This window comes from Bactrocera dorsalis, chromosome 2 (assembly GCF_023373825.1).
Source record: "Bactrocera dorsalis isolate Fly_Bdor chromosome 2, ASM2337382v1, whole genome shotgun sequence".
NCBI classification, from domain to species: Eukaryota; Metazoa; Arthropoda; class Insecta; order Diptera; family Tephritidae; genus Bactrocera; species Bactrocera dorsalis.
This window is the reverse complement of record NC_064304.1, coordinates 29,027,765-29,050,981: the sequence shown is the minus strand read 5'-3', so window position 1 is coordinate 29,050,981 and position 23,217 is coordinate 29,027,765. Positions and strand designations below refer to the sequence as shown.

The following is a 23,217-nucleotide window of genomic DNA, read 5'->3' as shown; positions in this document are numbered from 1 at the left end:
AGAGCTATTGCAAAGTCTGGTTTTGAAACATTATATGTATTGCTTTTAAAACCTTCTTAGCACGAAGATGGAGTGTTAAGTTCAGCTTGTTTTGTGGCTAAATTGATTCAGGGCATTTCACACAGGCAATTACTCTTTGATATTGGACTCACTAAATATCTGTGAGGCTACGAGTACAAGGACCTCGCTACCACTTAGGCGACATTTTCTGAAAACACATGACGACCAATTGTCGATTAGTTAATCGACCGGTTAATAATGAGATAAGCTTGACTTAAATTTAAAAAAAAACTGTTGTAAACGCAAAAAACTATTTGATATGAAATTCCAAAACGATACAACAAGTTGTTTATTTTTTTTTGTTTGCAACTTCATACAGAAACTGGCTATCTCTAGTGTTGTGTCACAAAAGAAACAACAGAAAAGAATTGCATCAAAAGCATAAGGTGAAAGGTAATAGTGAAATAAACAGCAACAATGCTAACAGAATTCTGTTATCTACCAACAAGAGAAAAGCGGCGCGTTCTTTGTGCTGCAACGACAAAACCGAAATGTGCGAAATGAAGCGAGATTTACATCCACACATGCACGCGTACATGTGTCTGAAAGGCGTGTAGGCGCTAAATCGGCTTCTCGCCTGATCGCCTTTCGATTGCAAATGCCGAACAAATGAATGAACCAATGTCTGAACGATTGAGCGAGAAAATGGAGGTTTGTAGTGATGGTGTGGTTTTTAGAGGTTTGGCGAAGTACATATGCACATATATGTGTAGATTCATGAATTTGAAGGTTGAATTTGGCAGCTCTACTGGAAAGTACTTGAGATAAGCTAATTTCTCGTTTAACTAATACATTTTATAATGCATTTATGCGAATTATTATTGAAAGTTCGTTGGTGCATACATCAAGACAACTACGATGAAAAGGACACGTGAAGGAGCTGTTAGATTGAATCGTATTTAAAAGCCCGTTATTGGGAATTTGTTGAATAGAAATATCAATTCAATTTCACCTATATAATCTTTGTACTTGTATGATCACCCTCAAGACATATTTTTTTAAACTAAAATATAGCCTTGAATAGATGGCAGGAAATTTCGGCTTACTTATTAATCATTATTGACTAGAGACATTAGAAAATACTAAAATAATTAAGTTTCCGAGAAAACCAATCATTTGCCATTACAATGCATACTAAAATTAAAATATAGTATATTGAAAACGTTATGTTAAGAAACCCTAGTTCTCCCCTTGTACCTAATTTTAGCAAAACAGGTTATCTTTAGTACATATGTATATACTTATATTTTGATTTTTAAACATTTTAAAATAAATCTTTTTCCGACTCTATAATATATGAAAAGACGACAAAATTGTATTTATTTATGAAAAAATAAAATACTCATTTGTTTTGCTCTTTTGAAGAACTTAGTCCGTGTATGTGTATATAAAACTGATTCTGGTACGATTTGGTCGATTTTTTCTTTACTATTGTGTTGTTCATCATTCTAATTAATTGCTTAAAAAGGCGATGGTCTTAACTTGTCATGAAAATATCGAATTTCTTCCCAAGCTTTTGCGTTTGTAACAGATTGATATTCACATATACCTCTATTATATGTATTTCGAATAAAGAACTACATTAACAAGTACCGAGAGCCTAAGTTCGGATGCAACTGAAGATTGTTTACACTACATAGCAACTTGCAAGAATCGAGTAAGAATCAGCAATAAAAGATGGCGACGAAACTTTATGTTAAGTCTCGACTTTACTATTGACCCGATTTTATCCAATACCAGATACTATTAATATACCACACTCTAATAAACTTTTCCGTCGCACTAAAGTACCTCACCTACCATCAGCAATCAAATGAAGTAAAGTCAGCCGGATGTTCGAAAATTCTCAAATTAGTCAATTGGATTCAAGGTTAAGTTTTTGTTAAATTTTACCCATTTTTGGCACAAAGATATACTACTATGTGTGAAACACGCATCCTCATTTTCATAGAGATAACTCATATGTCAAGCGATGTATGCGACATAAGGTCATCTGGAAGTTCTGAGACCTTAATATGAGGTATGTGGGAGCAAAGAGAATTATTGACCCAATTGAACCCATTTTTGATATACCGACATACTGCTGTCCGGAAAGGATTATCCTTGAACTTCAACTATTTAACTCACACCTGGGCCGATATTTGCGGCAAAAAAGTCAACTAAAGGTACTGGGGTCCAAATGTTCAGTACCTAGAGGCTTGAACAGTTTTAGTTGGATTTGAGCAATTTTAGATGGCATACTTTAAAGGCATTATTCGTGCAAAGTTTTGTTGTTTTTGTTATATTAATTGTTTATTCATTTGTAAACTGGAACGTGAAGAATTAAACGGAATATAAAATTTGGTGATAGGAAAAACAGGCGTGGCTGTAGTGCGATTTCGTCAATTTTGCACTATAACATAGGAACGTCTAAAGAATGTCACGTACTAAATTTAGTTGAAATCGGTTGGGCACCTAAGCGATGCCACTCCCATCGTACAATTTTGACACTAGTTTTTTTTTATAAAGCTCGCTCTTCTAGTATTCTTATACTCTGCACAGGGTATATTAAGTTTGTCACGAAGTTTGTAACACCCAGAAGGAAGCGTCGGAGACCCTATAAAGTATATACATACATATGTATAAATGATCAGTATGTTGAGCTGAGTCGATTCAGCCATGCCCGTTCCTACGATCGGAATCAAGTTCTTATATGGAAAACTTTCGTATTTGATGTGGTATTTTCATGAAATTTCACATGGAATACTGCTTAAGGTAAATAACATAATCTCCGAGACACATAGTTACTAAAAGAAACGCACTTGTGAAGGGTATATTAGCTTCGGTGTAGCCGAAGTTAACGTTTTTTCATGTTTAACAGTACCGTTATACAAGTATGTCGCAGTAGCAGCGACATTGACAAGGGCTGGGATGTCTAAGCCATGTCGTCGGAATAAATGGAAGCACTCCAGATTTGAAGTTGTTTGATGCGGTATCCACTGGTGGAAGCAGATGTGAGCGAAGATCTGCATTTACGCATGCGGGTAACTTAATAATGCCACTATTATAAAAGCCCTGGCAAAACTACAAGCTTCACAAGCTTCTCTTGAAGCGAACTTTTCCTCCTGTTGTCCAAATTGGCCCCTTCTGGGTAATTGTTTCCTTTAAATAGAGCAATTTTTGACAGTTCAGATCCGCATAGGCGTATGGCTTCCGCAGCCGCCCTACAGCTCAGATGTGAACCCCAGGAATTTTTTTCTTTCCTTGCCTGAAAAGGCCGTTGAAAGGGGATCCAAACAGCATGCATCTCGGCTCTCATGGCTTTTCCGGAGAATGCCTTCCGTGAGGCCTTCAATGCTTGCGAATCGCGCTAATAGCGCTGCATCGACGCAGGAGGAGCCTATTTTGAAAGTTTTAAGGCAGTAGTCTGGTAACTTGGGTTCAAAAAATCGAAAGCTTCTTTTTTGCTTAATTTGAAAGTACAATGTTTTAAGAATATGCTGTGAAAATTTCAGACGGAAATTCGAAATATTTGGGGAGTTATAACAAGTTTCCTAGAGCGCCTCAGAGTCCTCTCCCTCGGAGTTGTTCAACTTTAAACGCGTTTTTTTTTCAAAACATTGTTTTTTGTGGTCGGCGCGGGTCCTAACTCTTTTTCCACTGAACCGCTTGCTTTCAAATTTTAACAGGGTGTTCTATACGCTTATAATTTCATATTGCCATATTGTTATTTACCCTTGAAATTTAACTTCAGTAGTTCCGACCAGAAAGACATGTCTATAGGTTAAGAATAATCAAGGATATTTGATTTCAGATAACATCAAGAGCCAAAATCATCCGGCCCACCCACGTGCAGTTTTTCTTGGGTTCTAACTAATAATATAATAATAGTAATAAAGTATTAAATTTTTTCAAATACATTTTTTTATGTTTTCAGTATGTAATTAAAAACACTCTAAATATTCAAGATAAATCCTTTTTATTTTCCTATAAAAAACATCCTCCAAAGAAGTCATGAAAATAAGCATATGTTACCAAACTACTACCTTATAAGAATTGTAATGATTGGTTCAATAAAGTTTTTTAAATCGACTCTGTGCTATTACATTCCGGACAAACCGTGTGTATAGTTATATAACCCGTACGCGATTATACATACAAGGAGTGATATAGATTACTGAAGCCATCTATTATAATGGAGTTCATTTTAGTGGAGTTTAAATAAATTGTATACATTTTCAATGGTTTTTGTAGCAGAAAGATCGAATTTTTCTTGAGCTTTTCGTTTAGAATTTGGGATCACTCTCTGGTGAATGGTTTGAACTTCTAGGTCTTATCTATGACTTTCGGATACCCTATGTTACATTCATAAATGATTGTATAAATGAATATTACATATATACTAAAAAAAAAATATTTTCAGAAAGTCACCAAATGTTTCAATATTTAATATTTGCACTTTCTTTGTTGCCAACACAACCGAGTAACAGACATTGAGTGCCATTGGAGTGAGGCCATTTAGGCCAGCAATGTCAACGTGCGATCAAACGGCAGTACAAAAGTTAAGTTCTGCACTCAAACCTAAATGCCATGTCTACAGGTATTTCTAAGTGAATGCCAGTAAGTGTACCGTTATTGTTGGTTGCTGTGCGATTTGTGGCAACATCATTCGCACAAAGAACGCATTGAAATCGAATTGTAAGCGTAAGCATTGAATCGCTGTTGTCGCATAATATGTTGCGCAGCCCCTGAGTTGCTACAAGTGTGTATGTACGGGGATTTGCCGATAGTTCTGTGCTGGGAGTGCAGTGGGAGGCAGCAAGGCGTACAAAGCACTAAAGAGTTCACTAGTTCAATATGTCAGCAGCCAGTGCTGCTGTGATAAGTGGTCGCCGTTGCTGAGTTTTGCTGCACACAAGTTTGTATGAAATATATCTGGGGCTCAGCCGGCAAAGCAGAAAGGCGGAAAAACGTATCGATGGCAGCTTGTTGCTTTTATGGCATTCTAAATCGTTCCTATGATTTTTGTGTAGATTTCTTTTGTATTTAAATATGCGTGTATTTAGTATGTGTGTAGACTCACCTGTGGACTAACCTGAAACTGTTGCATGGGATAGGCGACAACGCCGGTGGCTTGTGGCAGACCGCTGCCGACGCTTTGTGCAATTTGTGGAGCGGTGGCGCCCGCTAACGGCGCTTGTGGTGGCACACTTTGCCAGGTGCCGGGAATCTGTACGCCCATGCTACATTTTTGAGTGAGGAGAAAAGAATAAAAATTATTAAAAAAAGGTTTTTAAGCAAAATTTTTTTAAATTATACTCGTATGTATATTTAATTTTATTTTAACATTAGCCTTTCAAAATATCCTCTCAAAGTATTAATTTAATTACGTTAAGAACCACCCCAACCCAAATATACTGTAAACATCCATATTTTTATACTTTCTCTATCGTAAACCATTCACTGCATATGCGCCTTAACCATATCAATTTAACTACACTCAGTTATAAAAATGTCTTCTATCTTTACCCCATATATCCTTGTTGGTAGCCAGCAAATTGTCCGTAGGTTGTAAATCCTTGCATGCCTTGCAAAAATTGTCCCGGTTGTAGAGCGTTGGCGGGCGTGGGCGCAGCTGTGGGATATGTCGGTGCTGGTGGATACCAATAGCCGGCCACTTGTTGCCCATATGCGGCTGCCGCTGCCGCCGCTGCTGCTGTGCCGAATGGGAAGCCGGGGCTTAGTGCTTGCCCAGCGATGGCCGACATGTGATTGGGGTCGCCGCTCTCTTTGCCCCACGCACACTTTACTGGCTGTTGATTGATTTCGGTATTGTGTACGCCGACAATTGCATGGGTGGCGGCCTCTTTGGTGGAGAAACTGCAACGAATTATTTATGGCGTATTTAAATGAAATATATTAAGATGATTATTTTTAAGACTTGTCATTTGTTTTAAGGCAATAAAAATACTTGTATTTTCCTTTGGTTAGGCAGAAAGTTTAGTTTTGTTGTAGTGAAATTTGTATTCAATATAGTATATATTATATTGAAATTATATAGTATACTATATTTTATATAAATATAACATGTAATGATATAATATCAGGGTTGGAGTTGAATTTGTGTATTTTGAGCGCATAAAGAAAAATAAAATGAATCATAAAAATTATTCAAAGTGGGTCGAGAACACGTTGATGACGAACCACGTCCAGGACGGCCATCAACATCAACTGATGATGAACACGTCAATAAAATGAAGGAGTTGGTGATGCTTGAGAATCGACAATTGATAGTCCCAGATATTACTGACATCGTTGGGATATCAGAGGGATCAGTGAAAACCACTTTGAAAGATCATTTGGGCCTAAGAAAAGTGAAGGTATCGTGTTAGTGTCTGTGAAGTAATGCTTTTCGACTACCAGGATGTCATGAAACGTTTTATTTCTGGCGACGTGTCTTGAATCAATGCTTAGGACGCGGAAACGATTTGTCGGCCAAATATCGAGGCAAAGGTGAGTAGAGGCCGAAAATCCATGCCAAAGCGGTTCAAAAAACAAGGTTATGCTGGCAGTTTTCTTGGATTATCGATTTGGCCAAACTATGAACAAGGAATAATATTTGAGTGATATGCATTGCTTGCCCGAAGCTGTTCGTAAAATTAGGCAGGAATTATGAGCCGACAACTCTTGGTTTTTTGCACCTTGTGCCCTCTGGCTATTCAGCAATCCTTAAACGACCGGTTCGGGGGAACCTATTTAAATTAATAAAAGCCACTAAATATGAATCGATACGCACATGAAGGCTATTCCGAAAAATTACTTTTACAAACTGTTCCGAGAATTGAAAAAAAAGTTGCCTAATTCCTTCCTTGTTTGCCAATAAGTCCATAATAATCAGCTAAAGCAAAGTCCGAACCCAACATATTCTGGTCTTCGTTTGGTAACGGCTTTCCTGAATTACACTGCGGTCAATAAATTTTTGAAACGATTTGCTGTGTCTTAACAAAGAAAAAAGTGTGCAATAACTTTTTGGAATGTCACAGGTAGATCTTTGGCTTGATGTCCGAGATCTCAGGTTAGTAAATGGAACCGTAATTTACTTTAAGTAAATAAAAAGGGAACCGGAAAGATTTACGTAAAAAAAACTGCAAAAAAACAGCCTTCAAGACCAACAACAGTGTTCTGGAGAGAAGATGGCTCGAGTGTTTACTGGCAATGACTGAGTCCTCATTTGGTTCACACGATTATAGAGCCGATAAAATGACTTCATATTAGACCTACGCACTAACTCGACAGTCCTAAAGTTATAAAAAAATGTATATATAAAATATAATATTAATTTTAAGCGTCATATTTTAGGTCACGAGACTCGAGGAGAAGCGAGACGCATTTGTAGACAGAAAAAGAAAGAGGCCGAAATGCGTGAGTACGAAGAGCTTGATAAGCTGGCCGACAGGGTAATGCTCGAAAAATTCTACCAAAAAATGCGGCGGCTTACAGAAGGTTTCAAGACCGGAGCATACTCATGTAGAACCCCCCAAGGTGATCTAGTCACCGATGCCCAGAGCATACTTAAATTATGGAGGGAACACTTCTCCAGCCTGCTGAATGGCAGTGAACACACAACGCCAGGAGAAGACGAACCCGATTCCCCAATCGATGACGATGGAAAAGACGTTCCATTGCCCGACCAAGAAGAAGTTCGAATAGCAATTACCCGCCTGAAGAACAACAAAGCGGCGGGGACGGATGGATTGCCAGCCGAGCTATTCAAACACGGCGGCGAAGAACTGATAAGGAGCATGCATCAGCTTCTTTGTAAAATATGGTCGGACGAAAGCATGCCCAACGATTGGAATTTAAGTGTGCTATGCCCAATCCATAAAAAAGGAGACCCCACAATCTGCGCCAACTACCGTGGGATTAGCCTCCTTAATATCGCGTATAAGGTTCTATCGAGCGTATTGTGTGAAAGATTAAAACCGTCAACAAACTGATTGGACCTTATCAGTGTGGCTTCAGACCTGGTAAATCAACAACCGACCAGATATTCACCATGCGCCAAATCTTGGAAAAGACCCGTGAAAGGAGAATCGACACACATCACCTCTTCGTCGATTTTAAAGCTGCTTTCGACAGTACGAAAAGGAGCTGCCTTTATGCCGCAATGTCTGAATTTGGTATCCCCGCAAAACTAATACGGCTGTGTAAACTGACATTGAGCGGGACCAAAAGCTCCGTCAGGATCGGGAAGAACCTCTCCGAGCCGTTCGATACCAAACGAGGTTTCAGACAAGGCGACTCCCTATCGTGCGATTTCTTCAATCTGCTGCTGGAGAAAATAGTTCGAGCTGCAGAACTTAATCGAGCAGGTACAATCTTTTATAAGAGTGTACAGCTGCTGGCGTATGCCGATGATATTGATATCATCGGTCTCAACACCCGCGCCGTTAGTTCTGCTTTCTCCAGACTGAACAAGGAAGCAACGCAAATGGGTCTGGCAGTGAACGAGGGCAAGACGAAATATCTCCTGTCATCAAACAAACAGTCGTCGCACTCGCGACTTGGCACTCACGTCACTGTTGACAGTCATAACTTTGAAGTTGTAGATAATTTCGTCTATCTTGGAACCAGCGTAAACACCACCAACAATGTCAGCTTTGAAATCCAACGCAGGATAACTCTTGCCAACAGGTGCTACTTCGGACTGAGTAGGCAATTGAGAAGCAAAGTCCTCTCTCGACAGACAAAAACCAAACTCTATAAGTCACTCATAATTCCCGTCCTGCTATATGGTGCAGAGGCCTGGACGATGTCAACAACAGATGAGTCGACGTTGCGAGTTTTCGAGAGAAAAGTTCTGCGAAAGATTTATGGTCCTTTGCGCGTTGGCCACGGCGAATATCGCATTCGATGGAACGATGAGCTGTACGAGATATACGGCGACATTGACATAGTTCACCGAATTAAAAGACAGCAGCTACGCAGGCTAGATGTTGTCCGAATGGATGAAAACACACCAGCTCTAAAAGTATTCGGCGTAGTACCCGTCGGGGGGAGCAGAGGAAGAGGAAGACTTCCGTTGGAAGGATCAGGTGGAGAAGGACCTGGCTTCGCTTGAAGAAACGACCGGCGCACTGTTGTTAACTCCGCTATATACGCGTAAGCGATGTCTAAGCCAGTAAAGAAGAAGATTTTTATCGTTATACGAGTATAAGTCAAAAAATCCGCAAAAAATAAAACATTTCCCATTAAATGAAATCTACATGAAATTTAACTGAAGTAACTGCAGCATTAACTATACAAGTTCTGGGAATTAAAACTCAAAAGACTGGAGAAAAAATTGGTCGTAATTTAGTAAATTGCTTTTTAGATGCCACTTATTTAAAGTCGATATGTTGAAAATGTAAATGCATGCGGGATACACTTCTTTGTGCATACTAATAGCTTTCATTTTCCCCACTTACATAAGGAGGACAACCCTGAAAATAACAACAACAATAACAACGTTGAAGTGTTCACAGTATTAGCAGTTAGCAGAGCGAACAAAGCGTGAAAGTTGTGCAATCGGCCAAGGGATTCGTGACTCGCTCAATCTCAGTGCATCAGTGCAACGGTGCAATGCGGCCTTTTGTGTCAACATGGCAGCTGCGCATATCCTACAACACCCGTATGCATACATACACGTAAATATGTGTAGATAGAGACGATTACTGAAGTGCCCTGGTTAGACTGCTTTTTGTGCTATTGTAAGATATAGAGTATCTACCATATATTGATAGCTTTGATTACCTGAACTCTTTACCTTCCTACTAATTTCTGATACTGCAGAAAAAAATTACTAAGAACTTATATTTTAAGACATAACTAAGAGTTTAGATTATGGACCAGTACTGTACCACATTGAACTAGTCCCTTCTTGATCCACATACAATTTGTATTAACTCACCACTGGGCACACCATACATGTGTTGCTGCGGAAAAGCTGTTGCAAGCATTGTTGCAGTAAAATCAAAAGCATTACCAACGGCTTCGGTAGCAACAACACCAACTAGCGCCCTCGGTATTTGAAGTCTCCAAGCTCATTATGTCGGCAAACACAGCAAGACAATGCAACACAATAGTCGAACAACACCAACAAACAATGGGGAAAATAAAATTCGGAAAACAGCTAAAAACAATACAACAAGCTGCAACAACTGACTTAACAATAAAGTGACTACAACAACACACACACACAAGTGACTACACTGCGCCATACAGCTAGCTGTAAGTGGGGCGAATATGAACTCAAACTGCAAAACAATAACAACACAATGCTGTAAAGGAACACGCGCACTCTGGCAGCTAATCTACAAATACAACAATAAATAAGTTTCCGATAATGTTGTTTGAGGGATGCAAAGGGGCAAACAGCTATCAGAATAGCTAGCTATTAAACGCGTGGTAGGAAGGGGGAAAAGTAGTCGTTTCATATACAAGTATGATCAAAATTATATAAATTCATCGATTGCTTATGTTAAGCATTTTTTAAAAGATCTTGGACATAGGCATAGATAATTAAGAGCGGTTTGTAAGATCTGGTGAGATGAACAATACAATACATTGAATAAAAACTGCGTAACATGTGAGACCTGAATCGATTTGATTAATTTTTTCGGGTTTTTCGTAAAAAGGTCGATGTTTCAAGAAACAACTTAAAAGAAGTCACCTGTCACCTGTTTTTTAATTTTTAATTCAATAGATTTGTTTAAACGAGAAAAACCATAAAATGGTTACCAAAATACAGAGATTTTAAAAGCATCCAGTCAAACATATGTTTGAGGATTGGACCTGTATATAAAATTTAATTCAACAATATCGATAGGGTAAATGTATAACATAGCCCCCAATCGATGGCGATAGAGTAGACGTGCCTTTGACCGACCATGTAAAGTCCGGGGCCGATGTATTGACAGCCGATCTATTGAAATACGGCGGCGACGAACTGATAAGGAGCATTTATCACTTTTTTTGTAGAGCAAGCAACTATTGTACATAACTGTCATACAAACTGACCGATAAAAGTAAGAAATGGCTTGCATTTATGAAGGGTATTCTAGCTTTGATACAACCTTCGGGTTGTAGTCGCAGAAGACCCGATTTTCTGAAATAAGAGGCCAACTAATGATGCCTCTAGCCTTTGCAAACACGTGAATAACTATACTCCATCTCCAGAACAATAATATCGATATTGTTTTACCAGAAGCTCCGGAAACTTGGTTGGAAGGTTCTTATGAATCCATTTGTAGGCTGGACTTAGTACTAAGTGATTGTCTACGGAGAACAATCTTGCTTTTGAATGATTAGCCTCGAGAGAAGCTTATTAAGGGGTTACATGGGTTTCACAGTTTCAAAAAATTGAAAAAAAAAATTTTATCTTATTAAATTCTATAACATCTCTAGAATATTTTCAAGTTGATCTCATCAATACTTTCAGAGATACAACCCTGAGAACTTGTGCGCTCGAGGCAATCTAGGCTAAGTGCGCCGTCTTTAAGCGCGTTTTTCTCGAAACTGTGTTTTCAAAGTCGGTTGTCAAGATTTCTCGCGAACTACTCAACCGATCTTGATAAAATTTTACACAGGTCTTCGAGATATCATTTACAAGGTCTTGAACGAAGGTTTTTATTTTTTTTAATTACAACTATTAAAAAAAAAAAAATGTCGTGAAATTTTCATCGAAATTGCATTTTTTTTTTATAAAACGTCTGCTAAAAGTCCAATTTTCATTTTTTTCTGTTTCCTTCGTCCAATACCCAGTTTATTGTCTGTTTTTGAATGATTTGTATCGAGAGAAGCTTATAAAAATCTGCTAATCCTATTTTATGAAAGTGATTTTATGAATGATACTAATTCTAAAGCAAAATTAATGGTTCTGACGAAAAATTGAACAAGTTCTGTATGTACATATAAGTATGTATTTATGAACATATGTATGTACATAAGTATGTATATAGTTCGCAAGCAGAAATCTAAAAAAAATTCTTTAAATGTGGTAAACATGTCTGTCCAAAGTAGTGTATTTTAAACACCAATTCTTTTTGCACGAATATCCAATGTTCATATTCGGTAAATTTAAGTGCTCTCACTTGTTAGTGTGCCTGTACTTGCATGCACGTGCGTGTCTAAGCACACATTTGCACTTTTTGCGAAGCTGCGAAACTTTAGCATTATGTCATATTTTACTTTTTATTTGATTTTTACTTTTTTCAATGGAAACTCACCGCACAAATGCATATCCTTTGTCCTTGAACACCCTTATCTCCTGAATTGTGCCATAGGGAGAGAAAGTTTTCTGCAAAATATCCTCGTTTAGAAAGCCGGACAATGCGCCATTGATGCCACCACAATAGACGGTGCAATTAGTGGGGCTGCTTTGGTTGTACACCTCATCGAAGGTTAAAGGTTTGGCATTAACTAATGGAAAAAGCAAAGTAGATTAGCACAAAACAATAAAATACAAAATTGAAAGCTTTCGCAAAGGTGTGGAATAAAAAGAGAAGAGTTTTACGGTGTAAGTTAATGTAATATAATGATAAATTACGAGGGGCGCTAAAAAGTTTCTGGAACTGTTATTATATTGATGCCATGGAACAATTATTTAGCTTAATTATTATTGATGAATTTAATGTAATCTCATAGAGTTTAACGAGTTCTCGAATATTCATAAGCTATCCCATTGGTAGGTTGTGTCTTCGGGGTTTTTTTACGATAGCTTCAACCAGTCTCCGACGATCAGAAAACAGTGTTATAAGCAACATTTCTTTACCACTCTAATATAAATATTTCATCTCGTCATTCAAATTAAGCCTGAGTTTTGATGATTTATTTCCAGACATATTTGCCTCCCGATCTGCGGATTACTGAACTCCAACATTGGACGAATATGTTAGATGTGGAAACATTTCGAAGTTAAATTCACTCCATCATCTCAGCTTGACGGATCTCGACTTTAAAAAGAGCTTTTGCAAACGCAAATGTTCAAGAAATACCCGGTTATCTAATCCCCGCTTGGGTGTTAAGAATAAGGTTGATTATTATGTAACGATCGATTCCGGAACCGTGTTGTATTTTCATGGTCGGACCATGAAGAGATGGGTGTTAAGTGTGATTCATTGGGCATACAAAGAGGTGTTTAGAGTCATAAGGAAACTTGTTTAGTAAGACGGGGTCAATTCTGGGCAAGTAGTCTAACCAGCTACAATATCCATAACGAAGCTACACAAAGGCAGACTCTAGATTCTCAAGAAAACTCGACCTCTTCATCTTTTATGGGTGGTGGTTTAACTCCTAATACACCATTCGCTGGGAGAGACACGGTGAAACTATAAATGGCTCCACTATGAATAGCGGTGAATACTTGTCGGAAGTTTGTTGCGTCCGTACTCTCGTCAACGTGCTGTTCAATGTCGTCGACCTAATCAAGGAATGACCTCTTGATGCTCCCAAGTTGCGCCTCCGCTTGAAACAGACAACTGTAAGAATGGTTTATGCGAAAACATTTCAGCAGAAATTTCTAAGAGAAGAGTGTGTTGTTTTTTCTAAACCGTAAGCCTCATTATGTAAATGTTCGATAATAGATATCAGAAGGCATTCTGTAAAAGTACGGATTTAAAAAGCTTTTGAGGAGTCCAACGGCACCAGGATTATTCTCTTACAGGTTTTAGATTAGCCCACGAAATATGTGGGGTTGGTTGTCGCGGTGCTGCATGCTTTCTGGGAGGCATGTTGATGATCTGATAGACCTAGGTGATGAGAGAAGGTTGTGAGTAAGAAAGAAGGAAAGAAGTATTATCGGGTATCCAGGTTTCAGTAGGAGCAGCACGCTTTCGATTTTCCACACATCAGGTGTTTAAACAGTGGTCAAGAACAGGTTAAATACCTTAATTCTCTATGGGTAAAATTACAATTCTCACGACGGCAGGTCTACGTTATCGGAATTTACTTAGATTTTAACCAGCCAAGGATTGTTCTTTCGGCGATCTAATACTGTCTTCTTTTTATGCAAATGGGAACTACATCCAGCATACATCACTTTTACCAAGAATAATTGTGAGTTGGACAAACAAAATTCAAAGAACGATATTTTCACAAAAATAACGAAATTCTCATGCAACAAAGTCCAGAACTTATTTGGTGCCCCTCGTATTTATGCCATTTTACTATTTCGTTTTTGTCTCGCAGCGCAAACACGTTTTCCTCTCATTGGAATTACGCTGATTTACTTACCATCCAATTTTGTCGCCGGCGGTTTTCTTGTGGCCCAATTCGTGCGTATCGAACGAGAGCCCAACCACTGACCATTCATGGCGGTAATGGCATTTTCCGCTTCCTGCAATGACACAAAGCACAAATACAGTTCAATGCAATGGGTAAATGCTTTTTAAAGCAAATAAAAACTAGTTGAAAGTAAAGGAGTACACATATATATACAAAAATACATATATACGAATATATATGGCAAATAAATAAATGGCAAACGAAACGCAAAGACAGTGGAATCCGTGAAGCTAAGCATAATTTAATTGCTTTTCTACGCTGTTTGGCCAAATCAAAGTCGCAATGAGTTTAAAATTTATACAAAGTAAATAGTGGATGCAGCTTATAGAGTGCTGGCTGAAGGCTTACGAACCGTCTCGATTGATGGTGAATGATTGGAAAATAGTCATACACACATTTGTGCATATTTATGTAAATAAATCTACGTTTGATAATCTGCTGACGATGTAGTGGACGTTGAGCGATCGAAGCCGGCAGCAATTCGTAAAGAAAATAATCTCAACTATTCCCTTTACACTTCTTGCAAATTATTTAAAAGCGGCAAAGCAAAGAAATCGTCGTGGCAGCAAGTTGATTACTTCGAAGCATACGTACAGGGTGATACATGTGATAGCTTATTTTTTGTGAAAAAATTAAAATTTAGTGTGGCATAAAGTTGAAATACCAAACGTTTTGGAAGCTGGATGTACTCGGAAAAGAAAAATGACCGCCTGAATTAGCTTAATGCAAGTCGTTAGACTCGTTTTCCCAGCTTTTTAGTTGGATGCTATCACTGGCCGATTAGAAAATTATCCCAAGTTCCTGAATGCTTAGGCGATTGTCCCATCGTATTACCTGTGCCCAAAAAATACTGTCAGTCACATTTATGTCAATATTTTGACATGAAAAAATATTCATTAGTGTTTGAGATACATGTCGTTTTGTGAGCTGCTAAAAGTGAGTTTTTCATTTTTTGCGATGTCGAAATTTGTTGAGCAAAGAATTTGCATTAAATTTTGTTTACGGAATCAATTTTCTGCTGCGGATACGTTGAGGATGGTGCAGAAAGCCTTTGGTGATGAGGCTATGTCTAAAAAACAAATGTTTCCAAGTGGTATAGTGAGTTCCAAGCCGGCCGTGAACATGTCAAAGACGAAGAGCGTCCAGGGCGACCATCAACCTCAACCGACGAAGCTTACGTCAACAAATCAAAGATTTGATATTGAAAAACCGTCGATTAACAATTAGAGACCTTGCTGATGAAGTTTGGCATATCGAAAGGCTCAGCCAATACCATTTTGAAAGAATGTTTTGGGCCTCAACCGCGTCAAATCTCGACTGGTACCGAAAACATTGAATTTTTTGGAAATAAAACGCCGCGTTGAAGTGTGTGAAACGACGCTTTCCGATTACCAGGGTGTCATAAAACGCATTACAACTGGCGATGAGACTATGATCTATGCTTACGACCCCGAAACAACCGATCAGTCGAGCGAAAAATCGTGCCAAAAGAGAGCCAATACCAAAAAAATCGCGCCAAAGTCGCACAAAAATCAAGGTCATGTTGACTGTTTTCTTCGATTATTGTGGTGTGTTGTGCATTATGAACTCCTTCCAATCGGTCAAACTGGCAACAAGGGAATTTTATTTGAACGTAATGCGTCGTTTGCGTAACGCTATCCGCCTACAAAAGGCCGGAATTGTGGAAAGACAATTCTTGGTTTTTACACCACGATAATGCACCATCCGATACTGCCCCTCGTAATTCGTGATCATTTCGCCAAAAACTCAACCCATATCGTTCCGCAACCACCGTATTCACCTGATCTGGCGGCGTGCGACTTCTGGCTGTTCACCAAGCTCAAAAGACCGCTCCGGGGACACCGTTTTTATACGATAGAGGAGATTCGAGCCGCTGCGAAGACGGAACTGAAGGCCATCCCGGAAAGTGACTACAACCAGTGTTTCGAAGATTGGAAAATCTATAGGCATAAGGCATTTCGTCGGGAGGGGATTACTTTGAAGGGGATGAAATTGATTTGGAAGAGTAAATACAGAATTTTCAAAATTTTGTATCTCGACAACAACAACTATCCTTTTAAGCAAACGAGAGAGTCCTCTAGTATTTATCCTTTCATACTAAAATACATACAACTATTGAACCACCCGTTACAAAAATTCATACGAACATAACTGATGCGACTACGAAAGTTACTGTCCACTGCTGAACTAATCCGTTAGCTGTGGACAACTATAAGAATGCTATGCTACAGCTAGAGTAATGTTGTGTTGCTGTTGTAAATTTTTGCGACTTCTCTTCGGCTGCTATGCTGTTTCTCTTACTGCTAGACGCCAGAGCTACTGGCTGCCAAACTTAGCAAATTCTTTATTTTAGCCACTGGCGTTGGCAATGGGGTGAGCTTGGCGTTTGGCTGTCAGCGCTCGACCCTTGCTCAAAGTAAAAAAGAAAGAAACCTTCTCGAAATTTGTGCGCGCTCGCCTCCATTGACGCCTTAATGGCACAAACTTAAATTGACTTTTCCACAATGTCAACAGAGAGCGGCGTCAATGAAGCCAAGTGCGTGGCCGCCGGCGGGTAAAGTGCGGAAACCATAATGCAAAAGAGGGAGAAAAACTGCAGCAAAGCCAAGAGAAAAGAAACTCTAGAAGTATGCATGTAAAAACTATGCACTAATTTTAATAAAACAAAAACGTCAACTATTCAAAACAAAAAAATAAAAAAAGATAGAAAGAGAGCGAGAAACATAAGCAAGCCGAGGGAACGAACTTGCAACATAGGCAATGTAAATAAGAAGTTTAAGAAAATGCAACAATAGCAAGAAAATATGGGAAAAAGTTGATTCCATTGTTTGCCGGCAGCAAACTTTTGCGATTTGGGCATTTGGGATGTGAGCGAATGCCAATAACAGCAATATGTGCCATCAACCGTGTTGTTGTTTTATTTCGCACAAAGCTGTGTTGAGAGGTGGGCGCCTGCAGCTTGCAATATAAACAAAAAAAGCACAAAACTGAAGCTGAAGACGAAATAAAAATTAAGTCTGGCGCAAAAATTTCGATGAGTTGAGGAAAGAAACAAAAAAAAGTCACCGAGAAGCGGCGTAAAAAGTCAGCAACTGTAAACACTAAAGTGGCAGCGTTATTAAGGACTTTAATTCCCAGAGTCAATAGAGACAAGATGGTGCCAGATCATGGCAAACATAAATGGAAGTGGATCATTTCAAGTGACTTTTGAATAAAAAAAAAATAAATTCAGAAAAATTTTACGGAAAGCTGTTCTGTCATACACATAAAAGGACCCAGACTTTAAGTCAAGATAAAAAGTTAACTTCGTTTGAATGAAACTATAATACATTTTACTAATAAAGAAGTTTCTCTACGTTGATTCCTTTAGTTTGTTCAGTTTTTATGACAGCTATATGTTATACTGGTCTAATCTAAAAAATTACTACAGATACTGTAGTGTTGCTTTGAAGAATGAACCCTCCAATTTTTTCAGAATTAGGTTGTGATACTTGAATTTCAATGTCAGCCATGCATAGGGTTTTTTTCGAAATGACGCTACAAAAGTAAACCGATAGGAACCACACATCACGCCTCTTTTCCCCTCTTTTGACATTTCTCTTTAGTAAGGTCTGCCATTTCATCATGCAAAGATATATGATCCAACTAGACGAAGTTATAAAAATTTAACCAAAATTCGGAGTCAGTGACCTCAACCTTCACCGTGCTGTTAATGACTGTCATAATCGTCCTGTAATATCAACAATTGAGCGTCTAGTGGGAAAGTTTGAATCCACAGGTACAGTAAAAAATGTTCCCGTGCCAGTGAGACAAAAAAGTGCGCGTAATGTCGAAAATATTGCTGCCGCTAGCGCATCAATTGAGAAAGACTCAAATCAGTCTCTTATACGTCGTTCTCAAGCGTTGGGCATCTCTGTGACGTCGTTGTGACGAATTTTGCGAAAAGATCTTGACCTACATCCTTACAAGATCAAATTGATGCAAGAACTGAAGCCGCTTGACCACCAGAATCGTCGTATGTTCGTGAATTGGGCTGAGCAACAACTTGAAAATGATCCGGATTTTCATCGAAAAATCATCTTCAGCGATGAGGCTCATTTCTGGCTGAATGGCTTCGCCAATAAGCAAAATATGCGTTATTGGTCAGACAGCAATCCACACGTACTCCATGAGTCACCATTGTATCCCGAAAAAATTACGGTTTGGTGCGGTTTAGGGGTCCTCGGCGTCATTGGACTTCTTCCGTACTTCTTCCGTGATAGTCAAGACCGGCATGTTACTGTACATAGGAATCGCTACCGCTCAAAAATATCCGAATAGTTTTGGTTTTGGTACGATTTGGATGATAAACACTTGGACAATATGTGGTTCCACAAGCCATTTTGAAAACGTCTTTTTCTTAGAAAGAAGCTGCTCATTTGACGGAACCGTCGATTCCGTACAACTATAGCAAACGAAATCAAGAACAACGCGTCGCGATAAAATTTTGCGCCAGATTGGGCGAAACAGCTTCGGAAACGTACGCTAAAATTGTAAGAGTGTATGGTGATAGTGCTCTTAGTCGTGCCCAGGTGTTTCGATGGCACAAAGAGTTTAAGGAGGGGCGTGAAAGCGTGGAAGACGAGGCGCGGAGTGGGAGACCAGTCGAGGTGCGGACTGACGCGAATGCGCAGCCGTGGAATCGTCCACAAAGAATTCGTTCCACCGAGGGAACCTATGAATCAAGTCTACAATTGCCAAGTACTCGAAAGATTGCGAAAACGAGTCAACAGGGTGTGCCCAGACATCGCTCGTAACTGTATTCTTCATCGCGACAAGGCGCCGTGCCACACCGCCCTCAGCGTGTCCCAGTATTTGGCCTCTAAAGGGATCGCCGTGTTGCAACAGCCGCCTTATTCACCCGACATGTCACCCTGTGACTTTTTCCTCTTTCCTGAAAGAAAATCGGTGGTCAAAGGAATCAATTTTGAGTCGATTACGGACATCCAGGCGGCCGTGACGAGGGTACTCGCGGACATCCCAGTCGAAGCGTTCCAGAAATATTACGAAGCATGGAAAACGCGCTGGAATCGCTGTATAGCTGCCCAAGGGGACTACTTTGAAGGGGATGGCAGAGTTGTAGAATAATTTTCAAATATACGGATTTTATGGACTCAGTCTCATTACTTAATTGTCATACCTCGTCAGAAATGCTCTTATGAAGGGTATTTGAGCTTTAGTGTAAGCGAAGTTAAGGTTTTTTCTTTTCTTGTTTAGCTACTTTGTTTTCGTTGACAATTGAACGTAGCGTGAGAGCGAAAACTTCGTAATCGATGAGCAACCGTAGAGTATTTGTCTCATCGATTATCGACTTCTTTTATTTATGTATTTATTTTTTGTTTTGCGTTTTCTTTGCTTTTTGCACACAGTTTTCATTGCCGATTAAAGTTTGAACAGTTGAGACAGTTCACCTTTTGTTTTTGGGCTGCCCTTTCGAGTTGTTTCTTTGTCGCAGACGACAATTGCCCACAATCCAATAGTTTCTTATCGTTTTTCGCCTGCCTTACTACAAGTGTTAACTGCTTGGCTTTATCTCTTGTTGAAAGGGAGCTTCGCCTTTAAATGATTGATTTAAGTAGTGGATATGTATATTGATACACAAATATACATATTTGGGTTTCAAAAATAATTATTTGAGCTATGAAACCTTTAAAGTACAGTTCCCGATAAAATTGTATGAACCCAGATAATCGATTGCTACCTCAAAATTGTAGTGCCAACGAAAATTCCTGCATGAGTACTCTAATAAGATAATTGAGTTAGGACGTTAATAAATCACGCTCACCTAACCAAAAACTTGCGAATTGACTAAAAATGTTACCCAAAAACCGTTCAAATGCATCTACTGTTCGTATTTTAGGTGAATGCCGGTAAATTTATCGAAAGCGAAAATTATAATTTCATTTTCGCATAAAAGCCAATTCGTGTACGCACGTGCTGCAGCATGCTTCATGCAAGCAACGGCAATTGCAACTGCTGTGTTTATTTGCTAGTTTAATTTCGTGAAGCACATTCCAATTGCCATATATACACATACACATAGGAAGAAATGAGTTGTAAATCTAAACGGGAAAGCCAATTTGTCGATTGCATCGGCGGAATGCGGTTACAAACGCCGATAGACATTGCGTGGCTCGTTCGTTGGTTGGTTGGCTGGCCAGTCGCTTGGAAGGCCACCGCCACCAGAATGAGTACAAGCTGACGTAGCACACAACGCTAAAATATGCGTTGGAAGAGCGTTGCTTAAATGTAATTGAAGTAATTGTAATATTCGTTAGCGTATTTGGGGGCATTAAGTTTTAATGAAATGTGAGCAATTCACTATGTATGAGTATATATAGTATATGTACTAAAATCTGCAGAAAGGAACGTATATCTAATATTTATGCCTTATTTAGGAAAACTTTTGGTATAATAACGACAAAATATCTCGCAAAGTGAATTTTCTGGGTCTTCTTAAATTGAAGTAATGTTGCTCATACGCCCTGCATGTTCGCACTCTTAATTTATTATACTCATGGTATAGGCGTAAGCATTTTATATGAAAAACTGTTTTATTTCTAAAGATATTTCCACTAAATTTTTATCGAATCACTAACATAACGGTAGAATGTTGGAAAAGATTATTCAGATTGGACCACAGCAGCAAATGGCTGCCATAAAACAGATCGATCCATTTTTAGGTCTTTTATTTTTGGTTTGGCAAGATTAATTTTACGCAATTTGGCATAAATATTCAGATCGGGCCAATTTAAAATAAGCCTGCAATTTAATCTGACCCATCAAAAGGAAGATCCACTATTTTTATACCATTTACACTGTGAAGGTTATTACAACTTCGGTGAAACCAAAGTAAAGCGTTTTATTTGACATAATTTTTAGGACATTTTATATATTTCAATTTTCCATAAATCGGTTAAGGCTTTATACATGAATATTTTGATCTAATTGATTGACAATAAAATAACCTGAACATACATACTTATGTTTCAAAATTGTGGTTGAGAATTGAATCAAAATAAGAGACGCGTTAGCCACATAGATCCGAACCTGCCAATATTTGTATATTCGTGTACAATTTTTTTATTATCCATCAAATTAATTTACTCCTGATTGTTATTGTCTGAGCTATGGGTATACTTGCCAGTACATTTCCATTGCGTTATTGAAATTTCTTAAACTTCATGTGGCAATTTACGCTAAATTACTTCCGCTTCCTGTGCATGCCTTGGCGTGATTATGCATTCACTTATGCTAATAAAATATGTATATAGATATGCAAGCGAACAGCTTATATTCTTTGATATGTGTATTACCTATACCCACATACATACATACATATATCCACTGTGAGGCTTTAACTTAATACATTTATTCGTGGATAGGCACACAACATGTGGACCTGAATTTCCAGCTGACCCAAATATTCAATGGTCAGAGGTGCTTTAGAAGCTACCTATACAATATACCCATATTGTCCGACGTGTACAGAGTATATAGCAGACGCATTCTTTCATTTCCCTCGGTTTTCAAGTATAAGGGAAAAACTGGAAACCACACTTGGAGTTAGTGTCACGGTGGAAAATTTTGACAGCATTTCATGACAGATTATCTGGGACCTTCCATCTGTCCATCTTGGTCTATCTGCATATATGTAAACTAGTGTCTTAGTTGGACGGAAATCTATGAAGATTGTTCAGACCAAATAACTACAACGCTACTATACGATCGGAATCAACTCTTTCTACTATGTTTTTTGTAATGTTTTTTTTTTTTTTTTACTAAACTCGAAACTAGAATGACTTTGCTTGTATTCGCCGTACGGAACTGCCATTAAACCTTACATCCTGAGGCCAAGTTTAGCCATCGGCTCATCTATCATGCTTTTTTCTCCCACGCCTCTTCCAGTCTTCTCTTTCTGAGTTCTTGCAGAATTAATGCATACCATTATTTCACTCTATCTCATACTAATTTCGTTTTAATCATAAGTCGCACTATGTTTGTAGTTTTCTGCATCTTCAGGTTTATACATAATTTTCGATTAGTCAGGTTTCAGTTCCATTCTGCGATCTATTGAAGTTAAGATTAATGAAGATATTTATTTAGAGTGAGAGTACTGTCAGTAGTTTTTCTCTGATGTAAAAATTAGAGGTACTGAGTTGCTTTGAGAACACATTAAGTTATATCTATTGGAACGCTTCTCTGATTCTCACAAGAAGTGAGTTAATTCATTATAGTCAATATAGAATCCCACTAGCAACCTATTTGCTGAATGTATCCGAATCGGAACATTTGCCTTAGTCCAAAAATTTGCATAATGAAACCAGACTTTTACCTACAGACTTCATACAAAAGCAATTCGCCGAGATGTAAACTTAACGACTTGAAGAAGAGCGAAAGTCAGATTTTGATATTTTACAAGAATATGATAAAATATACACTTTGAACCATCTTGTGCTAACCTAAACATACCCAATACAAAAAATACATACAAACCCTTTTCGTATACAATTTAGCGTATTTTCGACTAAGCAATCAGTAATCACAATGCCATTGGCTGTTGTTGTCATTTCCTTCGGCCACCGATAATCTAAGTGTTGTTAGCACAAAGAAAGACGCATTTTTGCTATTGTTGTCTCCCCATTGCTTACTGCTGCCGTTGCTGACTAAGCAACATGTCTCTAACATGTTTTCTAAACAATTTACTTTTTAAATGATTGATAAACTTTTGTAAGCGTCCAATATCTCGAGGTGCCAACAGCGACAATACGTAACTGTGGGTAGACGAGGCCAAAC

General features: G+C 38.5%; 1 protein-coding gene across 10 annotated transcripts in view; it reads right to left on the bottom strand.

Annotated features, from left to right (window-relative positions):
• Positions 1 to 23,217, bottom strand: part of LOC105233143 (cytotoxic granule associated RNA binding protein TIA1) — a 291,566-nt gene that overhangs the window by 7,383 nt on the left and 260,966 nt on the right. For 9 of the 10 annotated variants that reach the window (XM_049448248.1, XM_049448253.1, XM_049448252.1 and 6 more), the window contains exons 5-8: positions 14,311 to 14,413; positions 12,306 to 12,498; positions 5,569 to 5,919; positions 5,123 to 5,282 (exon numbers count right to left, since the gene is read on the bottom strand). In XM_049448248.1, the coding sequence (XP_049304205.1) occupies positions 5,123 to 5,282; positions 5,569 to 5,919; positions 12,306 to 12,498; positions 14,311 to 14,413 (807 nt within the window). The remainder of the gene's footprint in view (positions 1 to 5,122; positions 5,283 to 5,568; positions 5,920 to 12,305; positions 12,499 to 14,310; positions 14,414 to 23,217) is intronic. The other variant, XM_049448258.1, reaches the window with a different exon arrangement.